This window comes from Neltuma alba, unplaced genomic scaffold, assembly GCF_004799145.2.
Source record: "Neltuma alba isolate B1F8T4 unplaced genomic scaffold, ASM479914v2 tig00010202_pilon, whole genome shotgun sequence".
Classification (NCBI taxonomy): Eukaryota; Viridiplantae; Streptophyta; class Magnoliopsida; order Fabales; family Fabaceae; genus Neltuma; species Neltuma alba.
In genome coordinates, this window is record NW_021635139.1 from 528 (window position 1) to 16646 (window position 16119).

Here is a 16119-nt window from a genome sequence, read left to right on the forward strand (position 1 = left end):
AATGACAAAATGGGCATGTAAATTACTGAAATGACAAAATGGGCATGGGGTATCAATCTGGAATTTGGATAATTCGCCAAAAAGACTGAAATGCCCTCAATTTTTTCGGGAATCAGAGGGCGGGATATTGTGCAACGGAACTGGAGTTTGGTTGGCGGTTCTCCACTCGGCGAAACTGCATAGACCATAGGGTTCTCCGAACTCTCACATTGCACTCGGCGAAACTGCATATGGTTGTCGCAAGTCTCACATTGCCATGGTTGAGGAACTGTGAACGAGGAATGTGAATAGCGTCCGGCTTCTTCGTCTTTTCCGTGGGTCGCAGTGAGAAGCAATAAACCAGTGAGAAGCTTCAATCTTCAGAAGGGAGAGGGGGTGGCTAGAGAGAGAGATTCGAGGGAGAGCACCTGTAAGGTCGTCACCGGTTGAGGAAGAAGTCGATATTCGTTCCGACCCCGGTAAGCCACCCAAATGTCTCCGTCTTGTGCTTGTCTGATTGGAGTGTTTTAATTTGGGGAAAACGGTGAATGTTGGTTGTAAAGGGGAAGCAATGGTAAAGGCTTAAAATGGAATGTAAAGGTAGATTAGATTAAAAGTCGGTGCTTCTGTGTGTGACGGAATTACAGAAGTTGCTTGCTTGCTCTGATTCATATAACTCGGTCCATGTTTGACGAGATATCTCTCTGATTGTTGTTGTCTGATTGCTGTGTTGCTGTAATGTTGGAAGGCATAATATACGTGTGTGTTTATGATTGCTACACTACTTTTTAGATGCCCATAAATTGAGACCACTGTCGCACATGAGCCAGTGGATGCTTCCTGTTTCCGCCCCCTTGTTTGGTCTGTTCGTGTAATGGACATTGCACATTTTTAGCATTGTGTATGGGACTAAAATGAGTTCAACTGTATCCCCATATTGGTTATGCAAATTTAACATTGTAAAATAAATTGAAAGGGGTGACTTTTCGTGGGTAGAACTCTGTTTTGAAGATATAGCTACCTAATGGGCATAACCTCAGTCATTTAGCGGTGCAATTTACCTGGGGATGAACATGCATATTCATTTCAGTATGTACCAAGTGAGAATAACCTTTGTGGCCTTCTTATGTATTGCTATTACTTGGTCATCTGTGGTCATCTGTGGCACTGTGTAGTAGTAATTTCCATAATATAAGTTACTTGAAGATGCAAATTTTGTAACATTTCATCGAGAAAGAATCACTTTTGATGCATATTCATTTATTTTTAATTGTTGGTCTGAGGATTGAAGAGGAGGTAGAGGTCGCTGAAGTGCTGAGAAGCATCAATCGCATTGCTGTCATGGAGGAGGTTGGCGAAGTAACTGTGACTGCGACAAACGGTAATATGCAGTTGTAATAGGAATTAAGTGGTTGAGTTATATAGGTTTGGTAAGATTAGATTGTTTTTAGTTTGTTGTTAAAGTGTATTATGTCGTTAGTCTCTATTTTCTGCTCTGTTCTGTGAAGTGAGAAAGAAGCAATAACATTCATTACGTGATCAGCAAATTTAGTTATCTGAGTAGTAAATAGTCGAGGTTCATTTTGTGGCTAAATAACAACACCTATAATGTGAATGACTACACTGGAAATGGTAATGACAACTTTTTTGAAATGCAAAGAAAGTTGAGCTGTTCAACTGACCAGATTTAGTTATTTATGCTTGTTGTAGAAGGAGGGCCAAGTGAAGAAGTGAAGAATGGCTACATGTTGTTTAGACGAGAATTTCTTAAGGGTGGGAGAAGTTTAAGAATATGTCTGAACAAGTGAAAAAGGCATCAAAGGCATGGAAGCAGTTGACACCAGAGGAGCAGAAGAAATACAGTGATAGGGTGAAGCAATCAAGAAAGGAAGGGATGAAGAAGAAGAGGAAGAAAAAAGTGGCTTTTAGCACTCGTTGCTCGGTTCGGCAATTTAAGTCATTAGTGGACTTCATAAAAGATGATGAAGATTTGAAAGTGAGGGTACAAAATTTAGGCTTTGGCCATTTACTTGACATTGGATGTGAGAGACTCCCTCGTGACCTCATAGTATGTGTTCTCCGAGCATATGATCCGCCTACCCATCAATTTCTAATAAGAGGGATAATAAAGGAAATAGAAGCAAATGATGTTGCAAACTTGTTGGGTGTACCCCACACAGGGGAGAAGGTAAAAATGGACGTATGTGATGATGATGAGACATACCAGAGGTTGAAGGAGGAATTTGGTAAAGTCCCTTATACGAAGATACTCAATGACATTAAATCTGGGCAGAAGAAAGATGAGTTTGAGTTCTGTTTATGTACACACTTGGGAGTTTTTTAACTCCTACTTCACAAACAACTGTGAGTGACAAGCTAATAAGAGTCATGTGCTGTACCATGAAGGGATTTCACCAATTTGATTGGGCCACGTACATTGTGAAGCACTTGTGGAAAGAGATGGGAGATTATGTGAAAGTGTACACAAAAGCAAAGAAAGACGAAGATGAAGATGAAGGAAGCTGCAATGTGGGAGGATGCATCTACCTCCTGTTGGTATGTATTTCTGACTTATGCTTCTAAGTTATTGTTTTCTTTATTTGTGGAATTGGCAAGTTAATGATTTACTGTTGTAGTTATATTTTGCTGAGCACTTCCCACTATCCAAAACTGTTGAGAGAGGGTCCCTAAATGCCATTCAATTCTGGACTGATGAGAGGATAAGGAAGCTGGAAAAGAAGGAGAGGGAAAGCAAGAGGGGTTTACTGTATAAGGGCAAGGGAAGTATGGATAGAAGTGGGAAGGATGAAGGAAAACGCAGAAGTGTGGGTCATTTACACCCGGTATGTGCTTTTGTTACTAATTTTCATTCTCATTAGCAAATAATCTCATGAAAAAAGTGTTTACTCATTTTAAATTGTTTGCTGCAGGAGTTACAGAAGTTGCACGGACGATTGATGGCTCAGATCGAATTAAGCACTAGGAGGCTTATAAGTGCAATGGAAGATGAGCTAGATAAGGTGCAGATAAGGATAAGGAAAATAATGTGACCACAGATGATGAGGACCCTATTGACGTCCCAGATGATGATAAGGGAGATGATGATGCATTTGGCGATGAAGACCCCCATGATCATGATGGACATGAGTCTGATGACGAAGGTGATGATAGAGATGAGTTCCACTGGGGAGATGATCAGGGAGACGATGATGCAACTGGCTCAGATAGGGGTGATGACATCGGTGTTGCAGCAGAAGGTGCAGACAAAGAAATTATGGAGTCTCCCCTGCCCTTTTCCCCCATGGACAAGGGATGTCAACTCCGGAGATCGCAAAGGGAGATGAAATCTGCTATCAATTCTCCATGGATTTTGACAAAGCCAACTAAGAGGCGAAAGAGGCCCATGGATGACAAGGACTGGTTTTATGACATAGTTTCCCGTATGTGTTCAAGCAAGGAGGGTGACATGTATGTACATATCCACTACCCACATAATCATATTCATTACAATTTTGTGCTAATTGACTACATGCATAATGATATTGACAACATATTTTTAGGCCTTTGGTGAAAATCTCTGATGAAGATATCACTCGGGATCAGCTAAGGACACTTGGCGGAATTGAGAAAATAGGTAACCAGGTAAGTAGAATATTTGTGATGAGGTCATTTAATTGTTTAGTAGATGCTGCATTTTGGGTTCATCAAAACAATAATCTCTTTGCGTACAGCTGATGTCAACTGTGTGCAAGACTCTAATGGCTGATATGGAGAAGGAAGGGCAGGTGAAGTGGCACATTTTTTATGCTGATTTTATGGTAAGCTTGCTGAGATGTTAGTTTTTTGTTGATTGATATTGATAAATGACTAAAATGTTCATGTTTTAGGCAATAATGGCAGCTAACCCAAAGCTGTGGGATGCTACAAAACGGAAGAAACAATTTTTACCTGAAAATATAGGCTACAACATAGGAGAATGTGATTTGATCTTTGGACCCACACTTGTTGGCGCTCACTGGTTCTGTGTTGTGCTTAAGCCTAGCACAATGAATTCCTATGTGCTGGACTCAATGAAGCCAAATTTAGAGGGTAAGAAGAAGAGCAAGAAGAAGGGTGTAATTATTGATGACATGACAACCGTGGTCACTAAATGTGTAAGGATAATGCAACTCATCTTCTATGATTGACATTTCATTTACCTTTTATTTACAATTGCGTAATGATATTGTGCAGAGGAATAGATTTTATGACATTATTGAGATAGTTAAGCCTAATGCCACTGGGAAGAAGAAAATGAGTGATATCATTTGGGCTCCTGAAAGAGAGCCTTTCTGTCGTTCGCCTTGGGGTTCTCAATCAAAATTTAATCCAAGCTATGCAGTATAGTGCAAACTCGGGTCGTTTCACTTTGGAGCCTTTATAATTACTTAAGCTAGGACCAAATGCCATGCAATGCAATGAAATGGGATTTTGGGTTTTTAAGACTTAAATGAATGGTGCCTAAACTGAATGCAATGAAAACAAACCTAAGATACTATATTTTTGGTGTTTTAAGATAATAATGATAGAATGGAAATGAATGATAGGAAGTCTCTTGAAATGGTTTTGATAGCAATCATAGTTCACTTAAAATAATGGGAATTCACCAAATCATTAGGTTTTCTTAATAAGAACCTCATTACTCAATGAGTCCAGCTTACATTAATGAACTCATTAATGTAAACTTTGTTTAGCTTCCCTAATGTGTAAATTGGAATGAAATGCAATTGGCTTAATGAAAACACACAATCAACTCAATACCCAACACAACTATGCAAGATAGGTGAGAATCATGAGAGAGACATTAAGCATATATGCAGCTACATATATTTAAGCTCATAATTCAACATCCATCAATCCAAAATACACAAAAGATAACCAGTAACCACTGATTACAGAATTAATCAAAGTATCTAAACTAAGAAATTACAATTCCTAAACCTAGAAAATCATAAATGCTAGCTAAAAACTGAAGATTAAAACTAAACTCCCCTTTGAAGCTCAAGAACTCATGCTACACCACCATTCTTCAAGATTTGATAAACCCTAGCTCTCCATAGCTTCAAGAAAAGCTCCAAATGAAGTGAATCCGTCGGCCATGGTAGCTGGGAGTGGAAGGAAATGAGATGAGAGTGAAGGAAAGGAAAAGATGAAGGAAATGGATGGGGAAGAAGATGGAGATGGAGAGGCAAGAGGATGGGAGAATAGAGGTGTTGGAGGAGATGGAATGGGGTGTATGTTTTGAAAATAGGGTTTCTAAGGGTTTAGGGGTCCATCTGGGTCGGATCATATGATTAGAAGCTCCATTTCGCGTTCTGATCCGGATCTGGCGTGCTTGATACGAAGAGTTCACCGCGGCGAAGCATGCCTGAGAGGAGCTCCGCCTAATCTTGTGATTTCGCCACGGCGAAGCTGTGTAAGTTGGCCGCGGTGAACTCTGCCTGAGAGATTACTGGTGAGATTTCAATTGGCGCCGCGGCGAACTCTATTAATGCGGCTGATACTCTGATCTTGTGTTGTGTCATCTTTGGCCTTTGATCTTGGCTCCAATTCTCAATTGTCCTACAATAAAAAGCAACAGTTTGAAGCATCAATTGTCCTAGAAATCAACTAAATACAATTAATAACCAATTATGGACAATCTTAACCTCAAAAAGACACTAACTCAAAGCAAAGGACTATTAATCTAAATTAAGCACAATTATCATCAAAAGGAGCCAAAATCTATGATAAATACCCTTAAAATGATATGAAATAACATAGAATAATGGGCTAAATCAGCTCCTATTCCGCAACAAAACAATCTGTGAGTGGTTTATGTTGTTGATATTATTACGTCTCCAAGCAGCCCAATGTGTTATTTTCATTCTTTTTACATCGTTGGGATGTTTTGATGTGCAGGCGAGACTGCGGCGTTCATGTACTAATATGGTTGAGTAAATGGAAGACCGGTGAGATACTTCACTATACAGATGAACAAGTGGCTGAATTCCAACGAAACCTCATGTGGTGGCTAGTGAATCATGAGCTTAATTCAAGACGTGATGAAGCATTAAGCTTGCTTTCATCAACCCAAGCCACCACACTGACCAAAAGACGCCATCTGTGATAGGAGGAGACATTATGTAGATTAGGCATATAGTATTTATAAAAGGAGTGTTAGTTTGAAGTCTTAATTTTTGACTTATGGTTGGAGGTACTAAGTGGCTACCAGTTGTTGGCCTAATTGCAATCTTTTTTTGGGATAATTTGAGTAAAAAAGTTATGGTATTTACAACATGCCATGTGACTTCTGTGATGATAATCACAAGATGATTATTTGTGCCCCAACTTACATCCACTTGGACCCAGGTTCACTACACAAGTAATAGGATTAACAACTTTCGGATTGAGAATTGCAACCTCTGTAATGATAGTTACCACATCGCTATTGCCATTTGCATCTGAAGTCTTTCAAGCCCAAATCACATTTTTTGAATCCATTTTCGCTACTACCCCAGTAATGATAATGACAACATTCGTAATGAACATTGCAACTTTTTTAATGATTGTTACCACCTCGCTATTGCTTTTTGCAACTGCATTTTCGTCCCCACGTATAAATTGTCACAGAATTTCACAACCTGGGTAATGAAAATCACAACATTGTTCAGGGAAATTGCAACTATAGTAATGACATTTACCACTATGGTTTCCTCATTTTGCATCCCCATGTTCAGGAAATTGTCCCATTTCCGGTTCCCCCAACTCAACCCACCCACGCATCAAATTGTTCAGGAAATTTTACTACCCCCGTAATGATACTGACAACATGGGTAATGTTAATTGCAACTTCAGTAACGATATTTACCAGTCTGCTTTCCCATTTCCGGTTCCCCCAACTCAAACCCACGCATCAAATTGTTCAGGAAATTTTACTACCCCCCGTAATGATACTACAACATGGGTAATGTTATTGCAACTTCAGTAACGATATTTACCAGTCTGCTTTTCCCATTTCCGGTTCCCCCAACTCAAACCCACGCATCAAATTGTTCAGGAAATTTTACTACCCCCCGTAATGATACTGACAACATGGGTAATGTTAATTGCAACTTCAATAACGACATTTACCAGTCTGCTTTTCCTATTTCCGGTTCCCTTAACTGAGACCCACAATCAAATTCTTCAGGAAATTGTACTACCCTCGTAATGATAATGACAACATTGGAAATGTTAATTGCAACTTCAATAATGACATTTACCAGTCTGCTTTTCCCATTTCTGGTTCCTTTAAGTCAAACCCACACATCAAATTGTTCAGGAAATTTTACTACCCCCGTAATGATAATGACAACATTGGAAATATTAAATGCTACTTCAATAATGACATTTACCAGTCTGCTTTTCCTATTTCCGGTTGCTTTGAGTCAAACCCACGCATCAAATTGTTCAAGAAATTTTACTACCCCCGTAATGATAATGACAACATTGGAAATATTAAATGCAACTTTAGTGATGATATTTACCACTCTGCTTTTTCCACTTCCACTTCCTTTATTTCAAAGTCAAGTAACATATTTTCAGGGAGTTTCACTAGCCTGGAAATGATAATAACAACATTGGTAATGTGAATAACAACATCGTTGATGACATTAACCACTCCAGTCATACCCATTGGCAACTTCCACCATCTCCCTTGAGGGCATTAAACAAAAGGTCATCTGTGTTGCCAAAATAGCATAGAAGTACACAAAGACAAAAGAGCATCATAGGATGTCTACATTAACATTCAGACTTTACTACATGTGTAATGGAATTTACCACTGAAGTGACAATATTTACCAAAAACCAGTAGGCCCATCACAGAAGGTACATAACTTATATTCAAATGACAAGTTAACAGTAAGATTAACCCACCACCTAATGTTTCCTCGTCATTCACATTACAAAACATATCCTACCTAGTGAATATCATTTACAAAAAGGATAGCCTACCCATCATACATTTTTACATTAACATTCAGACTTTACTATATCTGTAAAGGAATTGACCACTGACATGATAATATTTACTAAAAACCAGTAGGCCCATGACAGAAGCTACATAACTGATATCCAAATGACAAGTTAATATTAGGATTAACCCACAGCCTAATGTTTTCTTGTCATTCAGATTACAGAACATCTCCTACCCAGTTAACATCATTAACAAAAAAGATAGCCTACCTATCAACCCTTTTCCTAAAAAAATTAAAAAGGGTTCAAGAGTCATTCCTTTCCTATAACAAAAAAATTACCCCTGTTGGTATTGACATGAAACCTTAAGTTGGGTTTGGATTCTTGCATGTTCTTCTTGTGTGGCCAACTTGCTGGCATGCACTATAATGGTAGACCTTCTTGTTTTGAAACTGCGACTCTTGCCTATTTATCCTAGGCCTTCCAGGTGGTCGACTAGTCAAAGGTGGTGCCAAAAACACTTGACTTGCTATATCTTGCAGCCAATAATTATTAGGATTTGGCATGTCAATTGTCACTACTGGAGTCATCGTCCTACCATAAATCTTTTGTTGGGACGTAATCTTGTAGCATTCTTCAACAAAATCATAAACATTGCAATTCAAGGCCTTGATAGCTGCACATGCATGTGGGCATGGGATGCCTGACATTTGCCAAGCTGCACAGCTACATTCACCTTTTCCAAGATCAACATTAATGGCTCCTTTTGCTGTATAGACACACACCCTACCCCTTCCGTAAGGAACACTTAACATCTGTGCAGATCTCGCCACATTTTCCATTAATGTTGCATTTGTATTTGGGCCTACACCATTCTTCCATTTGCTCATTGCCATACTTGCTACATACATCTTCTTGGCTACTTTTTCACGATGCTCATGTATAAGTTAGGCAACATTATATCTTCTCTTTTTCAGCATCCACGCATTGAATGACTCTGCAAGGTTTGTTTTTATGTTGTCCCATCATTTAAAAGGGAACTTGCTTAAGGCCCACTTGTGAATATCACCATGATTGACAAGCCATTCAAATAATTGGGAATTGAAGTATCTCATGTTATCCATTGCTTGATCAAACTTTGTGTCAAGCCTTGCATATGCAATGGCATCTAGGAAATGCAGTCCATCCTCCCTTGTGTTGCCACTTGTCTTCCTTCTTCCTCTATTTAACTTGATCATTTGTGTACTGAAATTCTCCTTAACATGTCTGTAAGAGTACGCATGTCACTCACCTCCGAATATTGCTTGCACAGTACCTATAATTGCATTGTGTCGGTTTGAAATGATTGTTAATTGCATTGACCCAACTATCTCCTTGATCATATGTAAGAACCATGTCCAATCCTCAAGCGTCTCTCCCTTCACAATCGCAATGGCAAAAGGTAATAATTCATTGTCCGCATCATAAGCCGATGCTGAAAGTAGTGTCCCCTTATACGGTCCACTTAAATGACTTCCATCAATATACAGTACATGTCTAGTACCAGTAATAAAACCCTCTATACAACACCCATAGGCTATGAATACACGCTCAAATCTGTTGTTCCTTGCAACCACCCATTTTGCCACTGTTTTGTCATCGTTTCCTTCAACCGGTCACAAATCCACGGAATAAGCATGTAAGTTTGATCAGGTCTTCCATGTATGTCCTCCAATGCTTTTTCCTTGGCCCTGTATGCTTGCTTGTATGTCAACTTCACACCATAATCTCTTTCCAACCTCTTTTTTATATCATTTAGACGCATGTCTATATGATCCCTAACCTCTTCAATTATAACTGATGATGTCAAGCTAGCTGATCCACCATGTGTCACATGAAGATTGTCTTGGGCATTATGAACATGTTCATTTTTGAATGTCATTACACGTAAAAATGCTAGAGTACTCTTTGCAGCTGCTCTTGCACTGATCCTCCATGGACAACCTTCAACATTGCATTTGACATACATATGGACATTAGAATTCTTCACATATTTATACTCAAATTTGTTTGCAATGCTGAATTTGTGTAGTTTCTTCTTGAAATCATCCGCATCTGGAAAAGTCTGCCTCAATCCTAACAATACTGTCTTCCATTTCAGGGAATTCATTCCTGGCAAAGGAGTTGGTATACTCTTTACTGCATATGGCAGGCTAAGAACATTTTCAGCTGCAATGTAATTCACACATTCGACAGCATCCTCAATCATTGGCTCATCATTTTGCTGTGACAGTCCTGATAATTTTGACATGCTGCATGTATAATTACAACATTTGTTATGATATTAACAACAACATTATCGCAAGTAACAACTTCCATAATCCGAAACTTGTGACTTACCTGTTTCGATCAGCCACTTCTTCCTCCATATTCTCATTACCTTTAGCTGCTACGTAAACATGTGCATTACTGTCATTATACTCAAATAGGTTGTCAACTTCATCATCATCAATAAGATCTATTAATATCCTATCATTCAAGCCCAATGTGTATTTAATGTTGCAACCATTACTATCTACACCAAACCATTCTCCTATCATAACCCTCAAATCTTCAAGCCTTATACCCTCCTTGATCACTCTTACCCTGACAGTTCCACCATAGTACTTAACTTCACCATCACCATTTTCTGCAAACTTCCCACCCATATGAAAGTAACAAGCAAGACGCTTTGAAGATGTTGACCCAATGTTAGATGTCATCAAAGCTACCTAACCTGCACCAGAGAAGCATAAATCAATATTTTAGTTCCCCAATAATCAATTTCATTTATCAGGATTTCGAAACTTTTCTTGCGATTTCACAAAAAATGCAACACCCAAAAAACGTGCGCGCACACTTGCTACATTGACAACTTAAATATGGGATTTCACAATTCCAATAATGAATTTGACAACACTGACCACCTCATGCTTACTGTTAGCCCTCAAACTTCATGCCCACGTTATCAGTTCCCACTATTTTTCCATTTCCGATGTATCACTCTCTCATCCTGGTTAGATTCTTCATTTAAACCATCTAGACTCATAAACCCATCCCCATTAGACCATGTACCTGTAAACCGACTTGAAAACCCAAACCCATCATTAAGCTCCACTTTCTTACGTAATACCCACGTTCAACCCCTCTCTCACTACAAACCAAGTTGCCCACAAAGCAATTCCACCGTAATAAATTAGATTTGTAGAATGGTGAAAGTTGGAGGAGTAGATAATAGCATTTTAGGAGAAATTTTCCTTACCTTTTCCGTCTTCTCAGCGTTCGACTCTGCTCCACCTCTGTTTTTAGCTTCTGATCTCTCCCTCTTGTTACGTGTCATGCCTTTGTTCTTCATGAGTTCAAACTGATTCAGGGGCATTTCAGTCTTTTTGGCGAATTATCCAAATTCCAGATTGATACCCCATGCCCATTTTGTCATTTCAGTAATTTACATGCCCATTTTGTCATTTCAGAATTCAACAGCCATTTTCTTGTCATTTTCCCAATTTTATATACAAATGTATTTTTATTTTTTTCTATAACTTTAAACTAGAAACAATTGTTTGAAAAGAAATTATATTAAATTAATTTAATATTTTTATAAAACTTTATACATGTTGAAATATGTTATGAAGAATAGTTTTAATTTTGATTAAAATAATATTTTTTTAACAATTTTACAAAACTTATATATGTTTGTCTGATTTTATATTTTTTATCAATATTTTTGCTCATTCACTATATATACCAGTTTTCAAGAAATTACTTAATCTAATTTTTAAATGTAATTATATATTTCATTTGTTTATTATAATATATTTAATATATTTATGGTCCTTTTAAATAATTACAATTTTTAAGATTCTTTATAACAAATATAACTTTTTCTTGGTCCTTTACTCTAATTTTCCCTTTGTTATATATTTAAGGGGAAATTCTATCAAATTTTTTATTTTTAAAACAGAGATATTACCTTTAATTTGTAATTAAGTGTTAGTCGATTTTAATTTATTGACTAATATTTAATTATTTTATTATTTCAATATTTGAATTAAGGAGTTAGAATTGAGCTTGACAATTATGTTCATTGATTCTGTAGAAAAATGGATCGCAGTCGAATGAAAGCTAAGAGAATTAGCAAAAAAATATGAGGATGGGGTTGAAAGTTTTCTTGAGTTTACTCAAAGAAATGCCCCTAGTAAAAGAGATGGATTGTACTATTGTCCTTGTGTCAAATGCTTAAACAATAGTTGACGAAGTATTTTTGAGATAAAAGAGCATCTTATCTATGATGGGATAAATATACAAATTGGATATGGCATAGAAAATTAGAAAGACTATACTATCTAGAAAGGATAAGGTTGTGAATGAAAACTTTAGTAATAGAATTTTGGATATGTTTCATGACATAAGGTCCAAATCCTTTACACAGTTCTCTCCTACTTTTGAAACTTTGTGTAGTAATGCAGAGACGTCTTTATACCCAGGGTGTAAAGATGATTACATAAGGTTGACAATCGTGTTGAAATTGATGAACTTGAAGGCAAAAAATGGTTAGACCGATACTAGTTCACAGAATTGCTTGAACTGCTGAGTGATATTCTTCCAAAGGGGAATTCACTTCCAAATGAGGCAAAGAAAATTTTGTGTCTGATGGGTTAGGAATATGAGATGATACATGCGTGTCCTAATGACTGTATATTATTCAGAAATGAGTATGAAGGGTTGAATAAGTGCCTTAAATGTGGAACTTCAAGATACAAAGTTAAGAAAGATGTTGGTGATTATAACGAGATGACTAAAGGTTCTCCTTTAAAGGTTCTGTTGTATCTTCCAATAATACCACAATTTAAACGTCTATTTGCTAATGCCACAAAAGCAAAGAACTTGAGACGGCATTTCGATGAGAAAATATGTGATGGAAAGCTTCGTTACCCAGCTTATTCTCCTCAATGGAAAACAATTGATAAAAAATTTCCTCAATTTAGTAGCAAGCCAAGAAACCTTTGGCCAGGACTTTGTACGGATGGAATTAATCCATATGGTAATCTTAGTAGCACACACAGTGCTTGGTTGGTGCTCCTCGTAATTTACAACTTGCCTTCTTAGTTATGTATGAAAAGAAAGTATATCATGCTATCTTTGATGATCTTGGGGCCAAAATAGCCAAAAAACAATAGCGATGCGTATTTGGCATCTTTGATTGAGGATCTGAAGAAATTATGGGAGGAAGGTATTGATGTGTTTGATGCATATAAACAAGAGACCTTCAATTTACAGGCCATGATCTTCACCATGATAAATAACTTTCCGACATATGAAAATTTGTTAGGATACAGTGTTAAGGGACATAAAGCATGTCTGATATGTGAAGAAGGCACCCACTACATGCAACTTAAACATGGCAGGAAGACGATCTACCTTGGTCGTAGAAGGTTTCTTAGTCGGCACTACCCTTACCGTAGGTTGGAAAAGGCATTTAACGGCTCACAAGAATATCACGTGGCTCCAATACCATTAAATAGAGAAGAAGTTTATCAACAGGTGAAGGGAATTAATGTGGTCTTCGGTAAAAAGAAGAAGAAGACTGTCGGTGAGAGGAATATATAGAAAAAAAGATCTATCTTTTTCGACCTTTCATATTGGCAAAGTCTTGATGTGAGACATAGTCTGGATATGATGCATGTGGAGAACAATGTGTGTGCGAGACTTTATGGTACACTTTTACATATAAGCAGAAAGACTAAGGATGAGATCAATGCAAGATGAGACTTGGTCGAAATTAGAATAAGAAAACTCCTCCACCCACAAGAAAGAGGTGGTAAGAGGACTTATTTACATCTAGCTACGCACATGTTATCAAAAGAAGAGAAAAGAAGTTTCTGTTGTTTTATCAATAGCATTAAGGTGCCGCAAGGTTATTCTTTTAATTTGAGGAAACTTGTTTCAATACAAGATTTGAAGACAACAGGGATGAAGTCTCATGATTGTCACATGTTGATGCAACAATTACTTCCACTTGCTATTTGAGGCATTATGAAAACCAATGTGAGAAGTACTATTACAAGATTTTGTATGTTTTCTTAGTGCCATTTACAGCAAAGTCATTAATCCTGCTGAGTTAGATGAATTAGAAAATGAAGGTTATGTGATCCTCTCCCAATTAGAAATGTATTTTCCTCCATCATTTTTTAATATTATAATCCACTTGATAGCTCATCTTGTACTAGAGATAAGACTTTGCAGCCCTATATGTTTAAGGTGGATGTACCCGTTTAAGAGATACATGAAAATCCTAAAAGGTACTCTAAGAATCCTTATCGACCTGAGGCATCAATTGTTGAGAAATATGTAGCTGAGGAGGCAGTTGAGCTTTGTAACGCATATCATGCTAAGGTAAAGGCAATTGGACTTCCTCAATTTTGACATGATCAAGGACGAAGCAAGGGAACAAGGGGTGTCATGGTGAGGTCTATGTTAAGAGAAGTTGTAATGCAAGCACATCTATACATTTTAAATAACACAGATGAAGTTTTACCTTACTTGAATGCTCACAAGAATATGCTAAAGAACTTGAATCCAAGAAAGAGTGATATACAACTGGTTAATGAACATAATAAGTCATTTGCAAAGTGGTTTAAGCAAGAAGTGTTAAAAGATGGCAATCATTCTAAGACAATATAGAGGCTAGCTGTAGGGCCTTGTTTTGATGTTTTGTGTTAGGGCGGATATGATATAAATGGTTATTCATTTTACACAAAAAGCCAAGACAATAAGAGTACCATGCAAAATAGTAGGGTGATGGTAGTAGCCGAAACTATGCATTTTGCTAGTTCTAAAGATAGAAACCTAATGTTGGGGCAATTTCCTATTATGGAATAATATAAGAGATATGGGAGGTTAGTTATACCAAGTTTAAAGTTCCCGTCTTCAAATGTAAGTGGGTTAATAGTAATGCTATGCAAGGAGATGAAAAATTTGGATTTATTTGGTCGATCTTGAGAGGTTTGCATATGGAGATGAACCATTTATTTTAGCTAGTCAAGTGAAACAAGTGTTTTATGTTTCTAATCTAGCAAAGAAGAAATTATCTATCGTGCTTCAAGGTTTAATCTTGATGACACCCCACCTTTTACAGCTACTCGACCTAAAACAGTTGAATTAGATTTGGTAGATGATGACTATGCTGTTAGAAATAATCATTATGAAGGAATTTGGGAGGATAATCATTGTAAGGCCTAAATAAATTATTTGATATTTCTTATTAAATTCATTTCATATTTATTATTATTCATAATATGGTGTTTTTTGTTAAATATACTTAATGTTTTATATTAACTTGATATTTCGTATTCTTACATTTATTTATTGGTTGTTCTTTGAATACAAAATGGACGGATCCGGCCAACAGGGCTCTGGCGACAACAGCTACTTTACTACTAGCCAGAGAAAGGGTAGAGCGCCAACTCATATGAGACATTTGGTTTTACGTGATGAGACCACACAATCCATGAGGGTTATAATGAAGTTTGATGATGATTTGAAGCCTGTAGGAAAGACTAGGGCTCAATTTACTAGTTATGTGGGTTATGTCACACGCAGTAAGATTGGGATTGACATTCCTAGCTGGAAAAAGGTAGACAAAGATTTGAAGCAAAACATTTAGGAGGATATTTTGGTACATTACGAATTCTTTTCTCTATTTGTTTCAATTATAATTGCTTATTTACTTATTACCCTATGCTATTGTATTGCAGCTAATATTTGATATTCCCGTCACCGAGCAAATGAGAGACCATTCGTTTAAGCAACTTGACAAATAGTAGAGGGATTTTAAATCCATGCTCACAAAACACTATATTCGTGGAAAAAGAAAGGGTGAGCATCCTAAGGAACAATACCAGTTTATCAGCAACGAGGCATAGGAGAGTTTTATGAAGCAACGTGAAGACCCTGCATTTCAGGTTTGGTTTCTTCAAACTTAGTTTTTAATTAGTTCATATTTTATTTAACTAAACTGACTTTGTTGAATTTGTTTCATTATCATAGGCATTGAGTTAGAAGAACAAGCAAATATCTGAAATGTGTACCCACATACTATGTCTCGTGTAGGATATGGTGGGTTGGAAAAAAGTATAATAGAGG

At 37.2% G+C, this 16119-nt stretch overlaps 3 protein-coding genes across 3 annotated transcripts; 1 reads left to right on the top strand and 2 right to left on the bottom strand.

Annotated features, from left to right (window-relative positions):
• Nucleotides 1–2307: 2307 nt before the first annotated feature.
• Nucleotides 2308–3366, top strand: LOC114754840 (uncharacterized). The gene is made up of 5 exons (XM_028943683.1): nucleotides 2308–2535; nucleotides 2616–2822; nucleotides 2910–2999; nucleotides 3074–3236; nucleotides 3359–3366. The coding sequence occupies exons 1-5, from the start codon at nucleotides 2368–2370 to the stop codon at nucleotides 3364–3366; spliced, it is 636 nt and encodes a 211-aa protein (XP_028799516.1). The 5' UTR covers nucleotides 2308–2367.
• Nucleotides 3367–8321: 4955 nt separating this feature from the next.
• On the bottom strand, nucleotides 8322–8852 carry LOC114754838 (uncharacterized). Its single transcript, XM_028943680.1, has one exon. It carries the CDS (start codon nucleotides 8850–8852, stop codon nucleotides 8322–8324), a length of 531 nt encoding a protein of 176 aa, XP_028799513.1.
• Nucleotides 8853–9532: 680 nt separating this feature from the next.
• LOC114754839 (uncharacterized) lies at nucleotides 9533–11353 on the bottom strand. The gene is made up of 3 exons (XM_028943682.1): nucleotides 11237–11353; nucleotides 10336–10706; nucleotides 9533–10247 (listed from the first exon to the last, which is right to left on the bottom strand). The coding sequence occupies exons 1-3, from the start codon at nucleotides 11351–11353 to the stop codon at nucleotides 9533–9535; spliced, it is 1203 nt and encodes a 400-aa protein (XP_028799515.1).
• Nucleotides 11354–16119: the final 4766 nt, after the last annotated feature.